The sequence below is a fragment of the Sorex fumeus genome, unplaced genomic scaffold, assembly GCF_029834395.1.
Source record: "Sorex fumeus unplaced genomic scaffold, SorFum_2.1 ptg000006l, whole genome shotgun sequence".
Taxonomy (NCBI): domain Eukaryota; kingdom Metazoa; phylum Chordata; class Mammalia; order Eulipotyphla; family Soricidae; genus Sorex; species Sorex fumeus.
In genome coordinates, this window is record NW_026606063.1 from 49,693,426 (window position 1) to 49,711,925 (window position 18,500).

Sequence of the window (18,500 nt, forward strand, 5' to 3'; positions counted from 1 at the left end):
TCCCCTGAGCACTGCCAGGGGTAAATCCTGAGTACAGAGCCAGGAGTAACCCCTGTGCATTGCCGGGTGTGACCCAAAAAGCAAAAAAAAAAAACCAAAAAAAAAGACTTTAAAGTTTTCATTGGTTTTAAAACTCTCACAGATTTTGATGAATGTTTTCTCTTGAAATATGTAATTACCTTTAAAAATCTTTCTGAAAAGTACATGAAACTTCTTATTGGCTCTAGTTAGTAATTATTGAAAGCTATCTTATTTTTTTTAAGTATTTACAGGGGTATTTATGTGTATTTCAATGTAATTTAAAGGCTTAACTGTTGTTGATCTTAAGTATTTTTGTTGTTATTTTACTTATAGGTAATTGAATATAATCCATCTCAATGTCTGGATTGGTTGGCTGTGCAAACACCTCGAAATAAGCTGGCACATAGCTGGGTCCTACAGAATATGGAAAACTGGGTTGAACGGTTTCTTTTGGCTCACAATTATCCTAGAGTCAGGACTTGTAAGTCAAATATCTAGCATTTAAAAACTTTGTGTTGATCCAAATTTGCTTTGTTGTTATTAAGGCTATTTTTAATAATGCAGAGACTTTTGTAGATATTATTCTTATAAGCCAAAGTTATTTTATTATTTGGAAACAGGGACAGTGTTTTAGAAGAATCTTGTGTGGTTTGGTTTGGTTTGGTTTGGGCCATTCCCTGCACTGCTCATAGCTTACATCTTGCACTGCTGGGGCACCAGATACGGTGCCAGGGGTTGAACCACAGATGACTGTATACAAAGCAAGCACCTAATCTCCTGTACTATCTCTCCAGCTGGTTTTATAGGGACAAGAAACTGTACTTTCTTGAGTCACATCATTACCACTGCCATTTTTGTTTCCTTTCTTGATAGAGTAAAGAAACATGACCAGCGTTAATGAAAAGTGTAAACTGTCAAATATCTTTTAAAAATTATTTAGTACTAGATATGGATTACTGTATTGACTTAGAAAGTTAAGAGAAAATATTCTGTGAAATTATGGTAATTAATGTTTTATAATATAAAGATCAGAAGTGAATAATATTGTGTGAATCAATGGATTCCATAAAATAGACATTTCACCAAAAAAGAAATCACTCTTATGAGTGTATATGTGCTCTTTTGATAGTATTCAAATTGTTTTAACTTTGGCCATTGAGAGTTCTTTCAGGTTGATTCCATGTTCGTTTGACATACCATTATCACTTTAATTTTTGAATATTTAATTTCTTGGTACTACAAATGCTCCCTCCAAGTTCAAACTATATATATATATATATATATATATTTTTTTTTTTTCCCTCAGAACCAGCCTGGAAAAAAACTCCTGATAGCCCTGTTTGAAAAATTTGAGTACACAATAACATTGTAACCCCGGCTATAGAACAGTAAGCACAGGCCTTGCTGGTCAAGTAAATGACCAAGTAAAGAGATATTCAATACAGGAAAATTTTGAATTATTATGTACATCCTTCCCCCAAGGATAATAGAGCATATTAACTCTTCAGCTCTTGAATGTCAACTTGAGGACTTTCTTACAAGTATTGAGCAGAGGTTCCCAGACCTTCTAAACCTTCCTCTTCCTTTTATTTTTTAAATTTTTTTTTAAATTTATTTACTTATTTTTTTTGCTTTTTTGGGTCACACCCGGCAATGCACAGGGGTTATTCCTGGCTCTGTACTCAGGAATTACTCCTGGCGGCGCTCAGGGGACCATATGGGATGCTGGGAATCGAACTCAGGTGGGCAAATGCCCTACCTACTGTGCTATTGCTCCAGCCCCTAAACCTTCTTCCTTTTAAAACAAAAATCACTCCTCAGAATTCCTCTATACCCCCTCAATCAACCTCCTTTAAGATAACAAAGAGCAAGAATTTCCAGTTGCACCCAAGGCTATAGCCACCCACCCTCATTGTTCCAGTGCCGAAGGGGTCGATGTCACTCACTTCCAGAGAAATACTGGATAGGATGGGTGATTGGGGAAATAACTGCCAAAATAAGTGGAGAAACTTGACCAACATTAGCTTAAGTAGTTGATTATGGTTGGCATCATCATGGCTGATAAAATTGAAAACATGCTCTTTATATAATGTGATTCAGAGTGTACTTAACCTTTTACTTCCTTCCAAAATCCCATAAACCAACTTAGGTAAAGGTAAAGGCCCTCCCGTTGATCGTCGATTTGCTCGAGCGGGCCCATAAACCAACTTAAACTATAACAAACATCAGACAAAACCAGTTTGAGAGACATTGTTTAAAATACCAGACCTAGTAACTCCTCAAAGCTGTTAAGGTCATCAGAAACCAGGAAAGTTAGGGAAAATTACGTTAAAAAGAACTTAATAGGACGTGGCCTCTAAAAAGTGATATATCCTCAGTGGGCACCTCAAACTAGAAGAATAACCAGGTATGATACTGAAATCAAACTAAATGTAGTACTTAATGTACCAGTATTTGTTCCTCACTCGTAATATACCATAGTAATAATAGGCTAGTTTTAGGAGAAATGGGAAACGCAGTTTAGAAAACTGTATGGTCTTATCTTTTCTAAAATAAAAGGTGTATGGGAAGATAACTTTTAGTGATATATATATATATATATATATATGATACACATTGGTACTCTGCTAATGAGCTTATTATTCTGCCACTTCAGTTAAGCACAGAAATGGGATATTTGAGGAGCTGATGCATATGCTGGTTAGCTTCCATGCCCTGACTCTTGACCATAAATATTTGCTGACACCGCCCCCGCCACCCACACACACACACACACACACACACACACACAAATATAACACTTTTTTGTGGGTCACACCCAGTGATGCTCAGGGGTTACTCCTGGCTCTGCACTCAGGAATTACTCCTGGCAGTGCTTGGGGACCATATGGGATGCTGGGAATTGAACCCGGGTTGGCCGCAAAAGAAAGGCAAACGCCCTACCCATTATGCTATCATTCCAGCCCCAACACTTTTTTTTTTAGTGGGCCTAATAGTTCATGACAGTGTTGTCTTCTAAAATAAGTCATCTAATGTATAGATAGCCAACAGCATTATTTGTGATTGTAGAAAATCTCTAAACTGTATGTTGTTAGAAAATGTAATGTATCATTTTAAATTATTATAGTGATGGCTGTAATAATATGAAAAATGCTTTGCTAGAATGTAATTTGAAAAGGGAACCCAAATATTTGAATAGGGTTACTATAACTGAGTAAGAATTAGTGTTAAAGGAAAGCTACAGAGAAACACTTTTTAAAACGTGGAAAATTATTTTATTTTAAACAAATGACCGATATTTAGTTTAGAAATGAGGAAAATGAAAGCATGTATTCTTTGATAATTTGTTTTGTTTTTGACTCAAACCCTACAGTGTTCTTAGGCTACTCCTGAGTCTGCCTTGGGTTGCTCCTCTTAGTGCTTAGGGGTTCGTGCATTGCTAAGGATCGAACCCTGGCTTCCTGCATGCAGAGCAAACATTCAGCCCACTGAACTATTTTTCTAGTCTTCACCACTTTTTTACCTTTAATATAGAAAATTTGAGCATTCTTAGGCTCTAGAATAACCCACCAAGTTATACCAAATAGAAATGTTCTACCTTTGCATCATGAAGTAAAAGAGGTCCCTTATAGAAATTGAAGTAGATTTACAATAAATTTTCTGGAGTATTAAAATAAGTACAGGAACTCTGAGTTCTAACAAGACATTTTATCTGCAAGATGATCTGTTCTTCCAAGTTGAACTTAATTATCTTCAAAGATAACATTGTTTTTCTTCCTAGCATGACTAATTTTCTGCTTAACTGCAAGAACTTTTACAAAATTAAATAGCTAGGTATGTTATAGTGCATTCACAAATATAAGTAGTAGGTACATGGGTCTTATAGTTTTTCTTTTTCAGCTTTTTGGTGTGTTTGAAAATATTTTAATAATAAAATGTTGAGGTATAAGTATGTAAGTCAAACAGTATTTTAAATTACAAATTGATTTGTTCTCAGTTGCTTTTGATGGGGGGTGGCATGTTTGATGTCACATTTAGCTGTGCTGAAGGCTTATTTCTGTCTCTGCTCGGCATCACTTCCAGTGGTGCTTGGGGGATCATATATGGTGCTGGGGATTGAACCAGGATCATCTGCATACAAGACAAGCACTTAAATCCCATTTAACTCTCCAGCCCCCAGTTGCCATTTTATATAAAAATTGGTCAGGATGACATGAATATTCCAAGTTTTCTCATTGAAAAACAACCAATTTGAACCTCACTAAAACAAGCTAAACCTCAGGGCAAATGCATAAGTGAATAAATGTGTATAAATATTGTGTTCAAAGATTGTTTACTCTGAAACAAATATGCAAAATAGGCTGCTTTAGAAACCTTAACTTCATTGGCATTGGAAGTACAATAAAAAATCTCAAAATACAGATTAATTTGCAAGAGACAAAATAAATATAAATATTAAGGATTTCAAGTAAGAGATGTTTAACATTAATTCCTTTAATGTTAAAGGCTATGAAAAAGCTCTGTGGTAGGAATATTTGCTTAAATCTGACTACTATTGGGTTTGAATTCCAGCTCTACCTCTAGCTATGTGATATGTAATACTATTTTAAATATGCTGAAGTAGAAATAACTAAAGTATGTAATGACTATTATATAAAGTTATGATGTTAACTAGTAAATATTTGATAAATGTTAGTAATTCTTACAGTTGTTTAACCATTTTATCATTATTTCCACTGTCATCATTTCCAAAGTCCAGATTTAGGTTCCATCTCTTTTTCTTTGTGATCTTGGCTTTTGCTTTTCCAAGATGCAGATTTTGCATTGTAACATGACCTACAACCAGAGTGTTGTGATTCAAATAGATAATTTTATAAAATATCTAAAGAGAGTGCCTTGCTCGTAGTTACTGCTTTTGGAGCCAGAGAGATAGTAGAGTGGGTAGGGTGCTTGCCTAGCACATGCCCTACCAGAGTTTGATCCCCAGCATCCCATGTGTTCTCTTGAGCCTGCCAGAAGTGATCCCAAAGCACAAACCCAAACCCAGGTGCCCTGAACACTGTTGGATGTGGTCTCAAAACAAACTAAAACAAGAATCATAGTTACCGCTTTTAGAAATGAACTCAACTGTGTCACTACTCAGAATTTTAGCATATATTTAATAACACTTTTTTAGGTACGTTGAAGGGGAGGGGTGCTTGTAAGCAAGGTTAGCCTGGAAGACTTTTCCAAAATTAATGTAAGTAATTGGCATAAATAGGTAAAGGTAAAGGCCCGCCCGTTGATCGTCAATTTGCTCGAGGGGGCCCAGTAACTTCTCCATTGGAGACTTTGTTGTTACTGTGTTTGGCGTATGGAATACTCTGGTAGCTTGCGGGCTTGCTATATATTGCAAAGAACTTGTAACAAAAGTTCTTACTCTTAACTGTAACAAATACATTTTAACCATTATCTGTTACTACAGAATATCAGACAGCTTTAAGTGGATCTTCTGGCTCCAAATATATTTTCTGTTAAGTGGTATTATTTCCTAGGAAGTAAAAGATAGGACACCTGGGAGGATTGTACATCTTGGGAAAGTTAAACAAAAGAGGTTTAAATTTTTTCTGCTAATGCAGTTGTTGACATTTAAATATGTCACAAAATAGAAGGCATTGTTTCCACATTCTTTGGGGACCTTCTGGCAGAGTAGAAAGATACTAAAAGAGATGTTCATGTCCCTTAGTTTTTATTCATTTAATTTTTAAAGGGAAGACTCGCTTTGTGTTTAATGACTGCTCTTCAGTCTATTTTATATCTTGTAAGGATCTGACAGTTTTGTTTTACATTTTATAGCTGCAGCTTATCTTCTGGTGTCCCTTATACCAAGCAATTCATTCCGCCAGATGTTCCGGTCAACAAGGTCTTTGCACATCCCAACCCGTGACCTTCCACTCAGTCCAGACACAACAGTAGTCCTACATCAGGTCTACAACGTGCTCCTTGGTTTGCTCTCAAGAGCCAAACTTTATGTTGATGCTGCTGTTCATGGCACTACAAAGCTAGTGCCCTATTTTAGCTTTATGACTTATTGTTTAATTTCCAAAACTGAGAAGCTGATGTTTTCCACATATTTCATGGATTTGTGGAACCTTTTCCAGCCTAAACTTTCTGAGCCAGCAATAGCTACAAATCACAATAAACAGGCTTTGCTTTCATTTTGGTACAATGTGTGTGCTGACTGTCCAGAGAATATCCGCCTTATTGTTCAGAACCCAGTGGTAACCAAGAACATTGCCTTCAATTACATCCTTGCTGACCATGATGATCAGGATGTGGTGCTTTTTAACCGTGGGATGCTGCCTGCCTACTACGGCATTCTGAGGCTCTGCTGTGAGCAGTCTCCTGCATTCACACGACAACTGGCTTCTCACCAGAACATCCAGTGGGCCTTTAAGAATCTTACTCCACATGCCAGCCAATACCCTGGAGTGAGTAAAATTAATACTTCTTACATCTGTATTTTCAAATTGATTGGAAATACCTGTTTCTTCCTTGGGGAAAATGGTAACAAAATACAGAAAATAACCTAACTTTTACCATTTTACAAAAGATTTAGCATATTTACTTGAATACCTGTATATAATAATACCATACTTCTATGAAATTGATAAATAAATGATAATTTTTCTTGGGTTGATACTGAAATTTTATCTGATAATACTTTTTTTTATTTGTTTCTAAATGTCTTCTTGCGTGCCTAATGAAGAAAAAAAAGCCAATATTGTTGTACAGTTTTAAGGATTGGTTACTGTTTAGATTTTTTAATTTTTTTATTAAATTGCCTTGAGATTGACCATTATAAAGCTGTTTGTGATTGGATTTTAGTCGTATACTGTTCCAACACTCGTCCCTCCACTAGTGTACATTTCCCAGCACCAATGTTCCCAGTTTCCCTCCCAACTCATGCCCTCCAGCCTGCATCTATGGCAGGCATTTTTCTTTTCTCTTCGTCCCCTTCTATTACCTCTCTCCCTCTTGACTCCCTGTCTGTTACCCATCTACCTGTCTCCCTATTTAGATTTTTTGTTGTTTTTCTCTAGGTGCCAGGGTTCAAACCCATGTCTTATGATATAAGGCGTTTACTTCTCTTGCACCACAACCCTTGCCTCTAAATATTTATTATCAAGATCTTTGTATTAAGTTAAGCTGTGAGCTAGATAGTGTTTTATCTTGACTGTAGTATTCCCTACTTTTTTTTCCAATCTGCTTTAGAGGTGACTGAATTGGTTATGAGTTCTATCAGAATACAAATACATGTAGTCTAAATCTGATTCTTTTTCTCCGTGGGTTATTTGTAAGCTTTATTTTACGGTGGTTTTTTTGGGTTTTTTTTTTGGGGGGGGGGTTGGTTTGTTTTTCTCTTTAAGACTCTCATGCTTGGCTTTTTTTAAATCACTATTGCCTCTTATTCTTACAGAAACTCGGTAGTTTATCAAGTGGGTTAAAATTCAAGTGGGAAGGAGTAGGCATAGCACTTTCATGCTATTATTGACCCTAATACGACAAACTGCTAATAGAGTTTGTTTGCTAAATGTAAGATGGTGGGCATTAGGGTTGTGGGAACTTTTAAATCATTGGTACCTGTGAATTATATACCACACTCCAATTTCACATTAAAAAACCCTATTAGCCTGTTAAATATAATGTACTGAATTGTTTGGACTTTCCCAAAAAGATTAACCTAACTTAAACCAAGTAATAGTAGAATATAGTAAAGTGTACCAGAAAGGTTCATAATTAGGCATTAAAGATACAAAAAGAGAGCAATGATAATCTGCCTGGTTTTGAAAGAGTGGAGATAAGATTTACCATGTTTCAATGGATATCTCTATTACATTCACACAAATATTTGACTTGGTTACTGAATATGATGTAAATAAATGTTTGGTGATTTCTGGGTGAGTTGGAATATGTATTCTTCAATGTATTTTTTTGTTTCTGTTTTTGGTTTTTCAGTTTTGTTTTTGGACCATACCTGGCTGTGGGCTTACTCCAGGCAGGCTTAGGGTACCATACGGGGTGCCGGGGACTGAACCCGGGTTGACTGCATGCAAGGCAAGAACTCTACCCACTGTGCTATTGTTTTGGCACCTCCTTTGAATTTTTGCCTTTGAGCTCAATAAAATATGTTGTTTATTATAAAATATATTCTTTGCTAGAGGTTTTCACAAAATTATTGCTTAAATACATTTTTGTGAAATATAATGGCTAGGACTTCAGTTTATTGATAAATGTTAGAATTGTAACCCTTTCACAATACACCCATGAGTAAAAATAGTTCATAAAATCATACTGATTTGCCAGTCATTCGATTTTTTTACTGATAAAATCTTTATTAATGATAAAATTAGTTTCCATGTTTCATCCTTCTGATAATTTGAACTCTATGTAGAAAGAGCATTCCAAGTATTGGTACAAAGAATTCTTAGTATTAATTCATGTATTATGTAAGGTATAGAATCTTGGTAACAAAACTATTTCCCCTTTATTAAAAGGATGACATGGTTGATTATAACAATATTTATCCAATATGGACATAGCTTTGAAGTTACAAAACTACTAGTGCTTTATTTTCTTTTCTTTTTTTATTAGTGAAACACCATGAGGTACAGTTATAGGCTTACAAATTTTGTGCTTGGGTTTTAGTTATACAATGATCAAGTGCCCATCCCTCCACCAAAAACTACTAGTGCTTTAAAGCCGTGTTTCTTAAACTTTTTCCAACCCATGACTGCCTTTTGCCTTGGTTTACTTTCTCTGGCCCTTTAGTTTTTGTTCCATGGTCCCATTCTCCCCTTCATACCCACTCCCACCCCCTCCACCCCAGCCTGCTATTTATGTCATTTCCAGTTATAGTCCCCTTAAAATATCCTGGAGACTCACAAGGGGCCATATGTCCCCTGGTTGAAGATTGGTGCTCTGAATGATTTTAGGACTAAAAATAAAATGAACTATACTTATAGTTTTAATCTATCTTGTTTCTTTTAGTGAACAGTAAAATTTTCAGTATTATTCCTTGCTGACTACATAAATTATTCTTGAATGGTAGGTGGTATAGTCTAACTTGTATAATTTTAAAAAGGTGATTGATGAGCATAACATTGAGAATGAGAAGCATAGGTTCGAAAATATAGGATTAAACGATAACCATAATTCTTAATTGCCATTTTTAGGCTGTGGAAGAACTTTTTAACTTGATGCAGCTATTTATAGCTCAGAGGCCAGATATGAGAGAAGAAGAATTAGAAGATATTAAACAATTTAAGAAAACAACCATCAGTTGTTACTTACGTTGCTTAGATGGCCGCTCCTGCTGGACTACTTTAATAAGGTAAAAAAATCTCTTCCAGTGGTTTTAATTTTTCTTCCAGTGTTTTTTTTTTTTGTACTTAATTGTGAAGAGGGAATAATGACCATTCTTTGATAATAAAGGAGTATTTTAAACCATTTACAATGAAAATTTTACTAAATTTTTATTTTTTTATTTATTTTATTTTATTTTTTGCTTTTTGGGTCACACCCAGCAATGCTCAGGGGTTACTCCTGGCTCTGCGCTCAGGAATCACTCCTGGCGGTGCTGGGGGGACCATATGGGATGCCGGGGATCGAACCCGGATTGACTGTGTGCAAGGCAAACGCCCTACCTGCTATGCTATTGCTCCAGCCCCAAATTTTACTAAATCTTCAAGGTTATTGGAAGAAAATAATTATTTAGTCTCTTGGGAAGAATTTCTTTACATAAATGAGCTATTTTTGATCAGTTTTTCTTTGTCTAAAACACAGTTTGGTTTTGTACTGTTTGATCAGAAACAGAATTCTAGGGTTAGGAAAGAACTTTAATGTATAATATTTCATTTAAAGCTTGAGTTCCTCTCTCTATGACAGTTTATTCTAACTTATGCTTGGACAGTTCAGTTCTAGACAACTCTAAAGAAACAGCGTTTTACATCTTTGAGTTATTTCAAGTGTGTTTAAACTAGCCAAATTAGCTAAACAACATCTTTAGAATTAGTGGTTAACTATAGAAGTTAGCAGCCCAAAAACAAATAAATAAAAGAGGGTAGAGGGGAACTACAAGTATAATTTCTTTTAACAATAGAAATATGGACCAGATCGGGGCTGGAGCGATAGCACAGCGGGTAGGGTGTTTGCCTTGCACGCGGCCGACCCGGGTTCGATTCCCAGCATCCCATATGGTACCCTGAGCACTGCCAGGAGTGACTCCTGAGTGCAGAGCCAGGAGAAACCCCTGTGCATTGCCGGGTGTGACCCAAAAAGCAAAAAAAAAAGAAAGAAAGAAAGAAAATAGAAATATGGGCCAGATCAATCTCTTAAAGTGTGTGTATTATATGTATGTATGTTTTTTGTTTTTTGGTATCCCAGGCTTGGAAGTGGTCTCCAGATTAGGAGTTTGGGGGGGGCGGGAGAGTGAGAAGAGAGAGAGAGAAGCATTTGTCATACTTTTTTTTTCTTTTTTTTTTTTTAATGTAGGAGTACTGCTATTTATTCAGCTACTGATTAGGCTGATTGAATTGGGCATAAACTCCACCCTACTTTTTTAAAAATTTTTTTATAATTTTATTTATTGAATCAATGTGAGAGCACTTACAAAGCTTTCGGGTTTAAGTCTCGGTCATACAATGAAACACCTGTACCTTCACCAGTGCCCGTTCTCCACCCCCAACAACCCCAGTATACTCCCATCCCACACCCTCCCCCTACCTGTGGGGCAGATGATTTCCACATTACTCTCTCTCTACTTTGATCACATTCACTATTTTGACACCAGACCCACCATTATTATTTGAGATTTTACCCCAACACTCAGATCTGCTGAAAAGGCAACAGTAGACAATTTGTTCTCTATTGCTGGTTATGAATAACATATGGTGTTGCATGGCTGCAGTAGTGGCCGTGCGATTTTAAAATTCTGAAATTTTAACACTTAAATCTGGAGGGATTTCTGCCATCTGGCTGTTTACTTTCTTGTTAAACTTTGCCCCAAGTTTTTGGGGTCTGGCCAAAGGCACAGCAGCAATTTTGGGGTCTCTGGAAGTCTGAAGGACCTGCCGGTGACACCATACCCCCATCTTCACACATTTTTTGTAGTACTTTCTTGAATAATTTAGAATTTTAAGCTAATCAACCTAAGACAAGATTATTGCAGATTAGTGATAGCACAGCGGGTAGGGTATTTGCCTTGACCAACATGACCAACCCAGCAAGCTACCGAGACTATCGCCCGCACGGCAAATCCTGGCACGCTACCCATGACGTATTCTATACGCCAAACACAGTAACAGTTGTCACAATGGAGACGTTACTGGGCCCGCTTGAGCAAAATCAATGAACAGTGGGAGGACAGTGACAATATCCTTAGGGAAAAAATGTGGGTGAGGATGGTTTCTGGGCCATACTTGGCTGGCAGTGGTGCCCAAGGCTTTACCTGCTGGCTTTGTCCTCAAGGATCACTCCTGCTGGACTCGGGGCAGCCTGTGAGATTACTGGGGGTTGAACCCAGCTCAGCCACATGCAAGGCAAATGCCCTACCCGCTAAACTCTGCCTCCAACCCCTCCTTAGTAATATTTCTTTTCTTCTCCCCCCCCTCCCCCCCCCCCCCCCCGGGCACGGGGAGCAGGGTGTTTGGGCCATATCCAACAGTGCTCAGGGATTACTCCTGGCTATGCTCAGGAAACCATGGTTTACCACACATCAAACTGGGACTGACTATATATGCGAGTCAAATGAAAGCATCTTACCTGATGTACTATTTCTCCAGCCCTTAAAAACAGTACATTCATACAAATGAAATTATGCGTTTTCCCAGCATTCTTTAAAGAAAATTTCTTAATATATTGACATTTATTTTGAATTGATTGCCTGAGATTTACTACTTAAAACTTATTCTCAGGGCCAGGTACAGTGGGTAGGGCATTTGCCTTGCACACTGCCAACCTGGGATCAATCCCCATAAAGTCACCACACTCTTCCAGGAAACCAGGAATGATCACTGAAGGCAAAGCCAGGAGCAAGCCTGTAATCAGTGCCAGGTATGCCCCCCCCCCAAAAAAAAAAAGAAAGAAAAGAAAATACTTTAAGATGAGAGATTAGTATTTTGTGGACAAAAAATTATTTAATCTCTTTAGACTTTTGCTTTTAGTTTGTTTGGGGACTGTACCCAGCTGATCTCAGGGCTTACCCCTGGCTCTGTGCTCAGTTATTACTCCTGGAGGTCTCAGAGATCATGTGGGTTGCCCAGGATTGAACCTGGGTTGACCATATGCAAGGGAAGTGCCTTACGTGTAGCCCCTAAAGTGGACTTTTTAATTTAATGAGATAACAGCAGTTTTTGCTAACTTGGAACAAGGTCTCTTAAAAGCATTCTAGTGACTCCTTTTGTAATTTTTTGTGTGTGGGTGACCCTCACCCTGAAATGCCTGAGGGGCCATTGGGACCATACAGTGTGGTGCCAGGGATCAAAACCAAGGATACCACATACTCTACCCTTTGAGTCATCTCCTCTGCTCTTGTAATTGGGTGTGGGTGTGAGCAGGGACACTGCACCCAATGAAACTGAAGGTCCTAGTGTCTCTCCCGATAGTGTGGGCCAGACTAGTATTCACATTGAGCAGTGCTTAAGGAAACCATACCAATGCCAGAGATCAAGCTAATAGCCTCATACATTTTAGGATTTTGCTCCACCATTTAAGCTATCTTCCCCATCCCTGTAATTATTTTTGATAATTACTACATAATTTCTTTTGAAAGTCAAGCATTTTTCTCCCTTCATACTGCTTTTGCTGCCTGTTGTACTTTTTGGCTTTTTGTTTTGTTTTTGGTTTTCAGTTTTTTGTGGGCCACACCCAGCAAAGGACAGGAATAATTCCTGGCTTTGCACTCAGGAATTATTCCTGGCAGTACTTAGGGGATCATATAGGATGCCGGGAATGCAGCCCAGTTGAGCTTTGTGCAAGGTAAATGCCCTACCGGTTGTACTATTGCTCCTGCCCCTTGAGTGCTTTTGATGAGTGTTTCATTAGATAATTTTTTCATATTTTTTACTTTATTGTGTTATACTAGTAGATCTCTTGTACATAGTAAAACAAGGAACCAAAAGAAAATTTACTTGTTTATCACCTAATATTCTGTTCTAATTTGGAATTCTCAAACTGAATTTTATATATTCTTCTAGTGCCTTCAGAATACTGTTAGAATCTGATGAAGACAGACTTCTTGTTGTATTTAATCGAGGCTTGATCCTGATGACTGAGGTACATATTTTATCACCTTTTACTATAAATTGATATCATTTAATTTTTAAAGTTTGTTTGAGGGCCTGCTGCTCTTAGCTCTGTGCTCATGAACTATGAGTGTGGAAATCAAAACAGCCTGCCTCCATCCCAGCAATCTCCCTGGCCCCAACTTATTTAATTTTTTCCCCAAAACTCTTTGGTAGATAGAGTTTATATTAGATTACCTTATTGGTGTATGTATTTTCATTCTATAAATCAGTAAGTGCTCACTTTTATTCCAAGAATAATTAAGTCACTACTTTTAGGTACCATTTTCTTTTTTTTTTTTTCCTCCTTCAGTACCATTTTCTTTAACATAATTATTCCACATTTTTTATTTAGCTTAGAGCAACCATTTGAAATAGACTGGTTTTATTCATTTTTAAGGTAGCTGTGGGTAAAATATATGTGAATACTCACAAGCATGCATAATTTTTCAAGAGCTGAGTTATTTGATAGTGTCAGGAACTGAACAGGTGAAACAATTACAGATGATTAAGATCAGTCATTCATTCCCATGATTCCTAAACATTCACAACTGTGGAATAATTTTAAACCCATAAAGATACATTAATTCAGTAAGGTAAAGGAGATGCCTCAAATAGAACAATAGAAATAAAGGACCATGTCCAGTTAATGAAATGGTAGAAATAGAGTGTGGGGAATTGTACTTTGAAAATATGAAGCTGGAAAGATAAATGAGGGAGCAGATTAGATAAAAGAGACTGAGTTCAATCCTCAGCACCAGGAGCAGGGGGTAGGAGGGGGGCATTAGGATATTAAAATTAATATTATCAAAATAATTTAATTCTTGTTTTGAATATATTCAACTCCTGTTTCACCTATTTTACTTTTAGAACTCTGGAGAATTAATGCATTTACCTGTTCCTCCCAATCAGCAGACTTGTAATCTACTTTATAATCTTTACTACCTACATATTTAGAAAAGAAAGTAACAAATTATTGTGGGTTTTTTTGTTGTTGTTGTTGGTTTTTTTTTAATTTGTTTTGGATTTTTGTTTTGTTTTTTGGACACACCAGGTGGTGTTTGGGGTTCACTGTTGATGGTGCCTGGGAGACCATATGCAGTGCTCAGCTGGGGTTGCCCATGTGCAGAGCAAGCCAACCCCTTTAACCCTTGGATTATCTCTCTGATTACTAAATTTTTTTTAAAAAGAAACTGTTTCTTCAGTGTAAAATGTAGCTATAGAATACTAGAACTCTAGAGGTGAGAACTCTTTATGAATTTAAAAATACTAGGGGATGGGGAAGGTGATAGAGACAGTTTTGGGCTAAGACACAGCTCACCCTGCTTAGTTTGATCCCCGGCACTGCATATAATGCCCCAAGTACTACCAGGAATGATCCCTACTAAGCTCTGAGCACTGCTCAGTATGAGCCCCATAACCTAGAATTAATTAAAAATAGCCCACGGATTGGAAGAGGTAACTCAGAAGGCTAGATAGAGCACATGCTTTACCCTCAAATTTCATCCCAGCACTTTTTTTGGCCATCTCAAATACTGCCATGGGTGGTTCCAAGCTATATCACATTTCAGACCTGAGCATTGACCCATCCAGCCCATGTAATCAAGTATTGCTGAGAGCCACGTCCTCTTCCTTGCCCAAGTAATTTCTCCTCCGAGTAAACATAACAGAATAGAGAATTTGACCTCTAGATTTTTTTTTTTAATTTTTATTAGTGAAACACCATGAGGTACAGTTGTAGACTTACAAATTTTTGTGCTTGGGTTTCAGTTATACAGTGATCAAGTACCCCATCCCTCCACCAGTGCCCATTTTCCACCACCACGGGTCCCAGTATCCCACCAACCCCCCTTCCGCCCCCATCCCACCCTGCCTCTGTGGCAGGGCATTCCCTTTTATTCTCTCTCTCTCCTTTTGGGTGTTGTGGTTTGCAAAAGAGGCATTGAGTGGCAATCATGTTTGGTCTATAGTCTACTTGCAGCATGCTTCTCCCATCCTAGGAGGATCCTCCCAACGCCCTTTATTTCGTGCTCCCTTCTCTATCTGAGCTCCCTTTTCCCCTAGCATGTGTGACTGACCTCCAAGCCATGGAGCAAAATTCCTGGTACTAATCTCGGCCACTCTTGGGTGCTAGTCTCCTATTTTGTTACTTTGTGTTCCCCATATGAATGCAAACTTTGTGTCTATCCCTCTCTTTCTGACTCATTTCCTTAACATGATACTTTCCATGTAGTACCACTTGTATGTAAATTTCATAACTTCACCTTTTCTAACAGCTACATAGTACTCCATTGTGTAAATGTACCAAAGTTTCTTTAACCAGGCATCTGTTCTCGGGCACTCAGGTTTTTTCCAGATTCTGACTATTGTAAAGAGTGCCGCAATGAACAAACAAGTGCAAATGTCACTTTGACTATACTTTTTTGCCTCTCTGGGATATATTCCCAGGAGTGGTATTGCTGGGTCAAATGAGAGCTCAATTTCTAATTTTTTGAGAATCGTCCATACTGTTTTCCAAAAGGACTGAACCAGTCGGCATTCCCACCAGCAGTGAAGGAGGGTCCTTTTCTCGCCACATCCGCGCCAACACTGGTTGCTTTTGTTCTTTTGGATGTGGACCAGTCTCTGTGGTGTGAAGTGATATCTCATTGTGGTTTTGATCTGCATCTTCCTGATGATTAAAGATGTAGAGCATTTTTTCATGTGCCTTTTAGCCATTCGGATTTCTTCTTTGAGAAAGTTTCTGTTCATTTCATCACCCAATTTGTTGATGGGGTTGGATGTTTTCTTCTTGTGGAGTTCAACCAATACCTTGTATGTCCTTGATATCAACCCCTTGTTGGATGTATATTCGGCGAATATCCTTTCCCATTCTGTAGACCGTCTTTGTATTTTGGTCATTGTTTCTTTAGAGGTGCAGAAGCTTCTTAGTTTAAGATAGTCCCATTTGTCTATCTCTGTTTTCACTTGCTTGGCCAGTGGCATGACATCTTTGTAGATTCCATTAACTTCAATATCATGGGGGGTTTTGCCAACTTTGTCTTCAATGAACCTTATGGATTCCAGTCTGATGTTGAGGTCTTTAATCCATTTTGATCTTACTTTTGTACATGGTGTCAGGCAGAGATCTGAGCCCACTTTTTTGCATGTAGCTGTCCAGTTTTGCCAGCACAATTTGTTAAAGAGGCTTTCCCTGCTCCACTTCACTTTTCTTGCCCCTTTATCGAAGATTAGATGATCATATGCTTGGTGGAGATGTCAGTATATTCAACCCTGTTCCATTGGTCTGCGGCTCTGCCTTTGTTCCAGTACCATGCTGTTTTAATTATTACTGCTCTGTAGTAGAGTTTGAAGTTAGGGAGGTTGATTCCTCCCATTTTCATTTTCCCAAGAATTGCTTTAACTATTCATGGGGGCTTATTGTTCCATATAAATTTCAGGAGTGTTTGCTCCATTTCTTTGAAGAATGTCATGGGTATCGTAATAGGGATCGCATTGAATTTGTACAGTGCTTTGGGAAGTATTGCCATTTTGACAATGTCAGTTCTCCTGATCCATGAACAGGGGATATTTTTACATTTCCTCGTGTCCTCTCTTATTTCCTGAAGTAGTGTTTTGTAGTTTTCTTTGTACAGATCCTTTACTTCCTTAGTTAAGCTGATTCCTAGGTACTTGATTTTCTGGGGCACAATTGTGAACGGGATTGTTTTCTTCATGTCACTTTCTTCTCTTTCACTATTTGCGTATAGGAAAGCCACGGACTTTTGGGTATTGATTTAATAGCCTGCAACTTTACTATATAAGTTTATTGTTTCTAGGAGTTTCTTGGTAGAGGTTTTAGGGTTCTCTAAATATAGTATCATATCTGCGAATAGTGAGAGCTTGATTTTTTCCTTTCCTACCTGGATGCCCTTAATATCTTTTTCTTGCCTAATCACTATTGCAAGTACTTCCAGTACTATATTGAACAGCAGTGGAGAGAGTGGACATCCTTTTCTTGTCCCTGATCTTAGGGGGAAGGCTCTCAGTTTTTCCGCATTGAGTATGATGCTTGCTGTAGGCTTGTGGTAGATGGCTTTAACCATATTAAGGAAAGTCCCCTGTATCCCCATTTTGGTGAGGGTTTTCATCATAAACGGGTGCTGGATCTTGTCAAATGCTTTCTCTGCATCTATTGATATGATCATATGATTTTAATCTTTTTTTTGTTGTTGATGTGATGGATAATTTTAATTGATTTCTGAGTGTTAAACCATCCTTGCATCCCAGGGATGAATCCCACTTGGTCATGGTATGTGATCTTCTTGATGAGTTGTTGAATTCTATTTGCTAGTATTTTGTTGAGAATCTTCGCATCCGTGTTCATCAGGGATATCAGCCTGTAGTTTTCTTTTCTTGTGGTGTCTTTGTTTCCCTTTGGTATTAGAGAGATATGGGCATCATAGAAACTGTCTGGGAGAGTTTCTGTTTTTTCAATTTCCTGGAAAAGCTTGAGAAGAACTGGCAATAGGTCCTCTTTAAATGTTTGGAAAAATTTACTAGTGAATCCATCTTGACCTGGGCTTTTGTTTTTGGGTAGACTTTTGATTACAGTTTCAATTTCCTTGATGTTAATAGGTCTATTCAGGTACTCTGTATCTTCTTGATTCAGCTTTGGGAGATTATAGGAATCCAGGAATTTATCCATTTCTTCTAGGTTCTCTTGTTTCGTGGCATACAGACTTTCAAAGTAGTCTCTGATGATCTTTTGAATTTCTTTGGTTTCTGTTGTGATATCCCCCTTCTCATTTCTGATTCGGTTTATTAGGGTTCACTCTCTCTCTGTTTCTTTGTGAGTGTTGCTAGTGGCTTATCTATCTTATTTATTTTCTCGAAGAACCAGCTCTTGGTTTTATTGATCTTTCGGATTGTTTCTTTGGTTTCCATGTCGTTGATTTTTGCTCTAAGTTTTATAATTTCTTTGCTTCTGCCTGATTTGGGCTTCTTCTGTTGATCCTTTTCTAAGATCTTGAGCTGTGAAGTCAAGTTGTTTATGTGCATCCTTTCTTCTGTCCTGAGATATGCTTGCAGAGGTATAATTTTTCCCCGTAATTCAGCTTTAGCTGCATCCCATAAGTTCTGGTAGCTCCTGTCTTCATTCTCATTTGTTTCAAAGTA

The 18,500-nt window shown here is 37.7% G+C and overlaps 1 protein-coding gene across 4 annotated transcripts in view; it reads left to right on the plus strand.

Moving 5' to 3' along the window:
• The window catches only part of USP34 (ubiquitin specific peptidase 34), a 258,244-nt gene that overhangs the window by 217,177 nt on the left and 22,567 nt on the right, over positions 1-18,500 (plus strand). For all 4 annotated transcript variants that reach the window (XM_056126930.1, XM_056126939.1, XM_056126955.1 and 1 more), the window contains 4 exons: positions 355-502; positions 5,857-6,491; positions 9,237-9,394; positions 13,257-13,335. In XM_056126930.1, the coding sequence (XP_055982905.1) occupies positions 355-502; positions 5,857-6,491; positions 9,237-9,394; positions 13,257-13,335 (1,020 nt within the window). The remainder of the gene's footprint in view (positions 1-354; positions 503-5,856; positions 6,492-9,236; positions 9,395-13,256; positions 13,336-18,500) is intronic.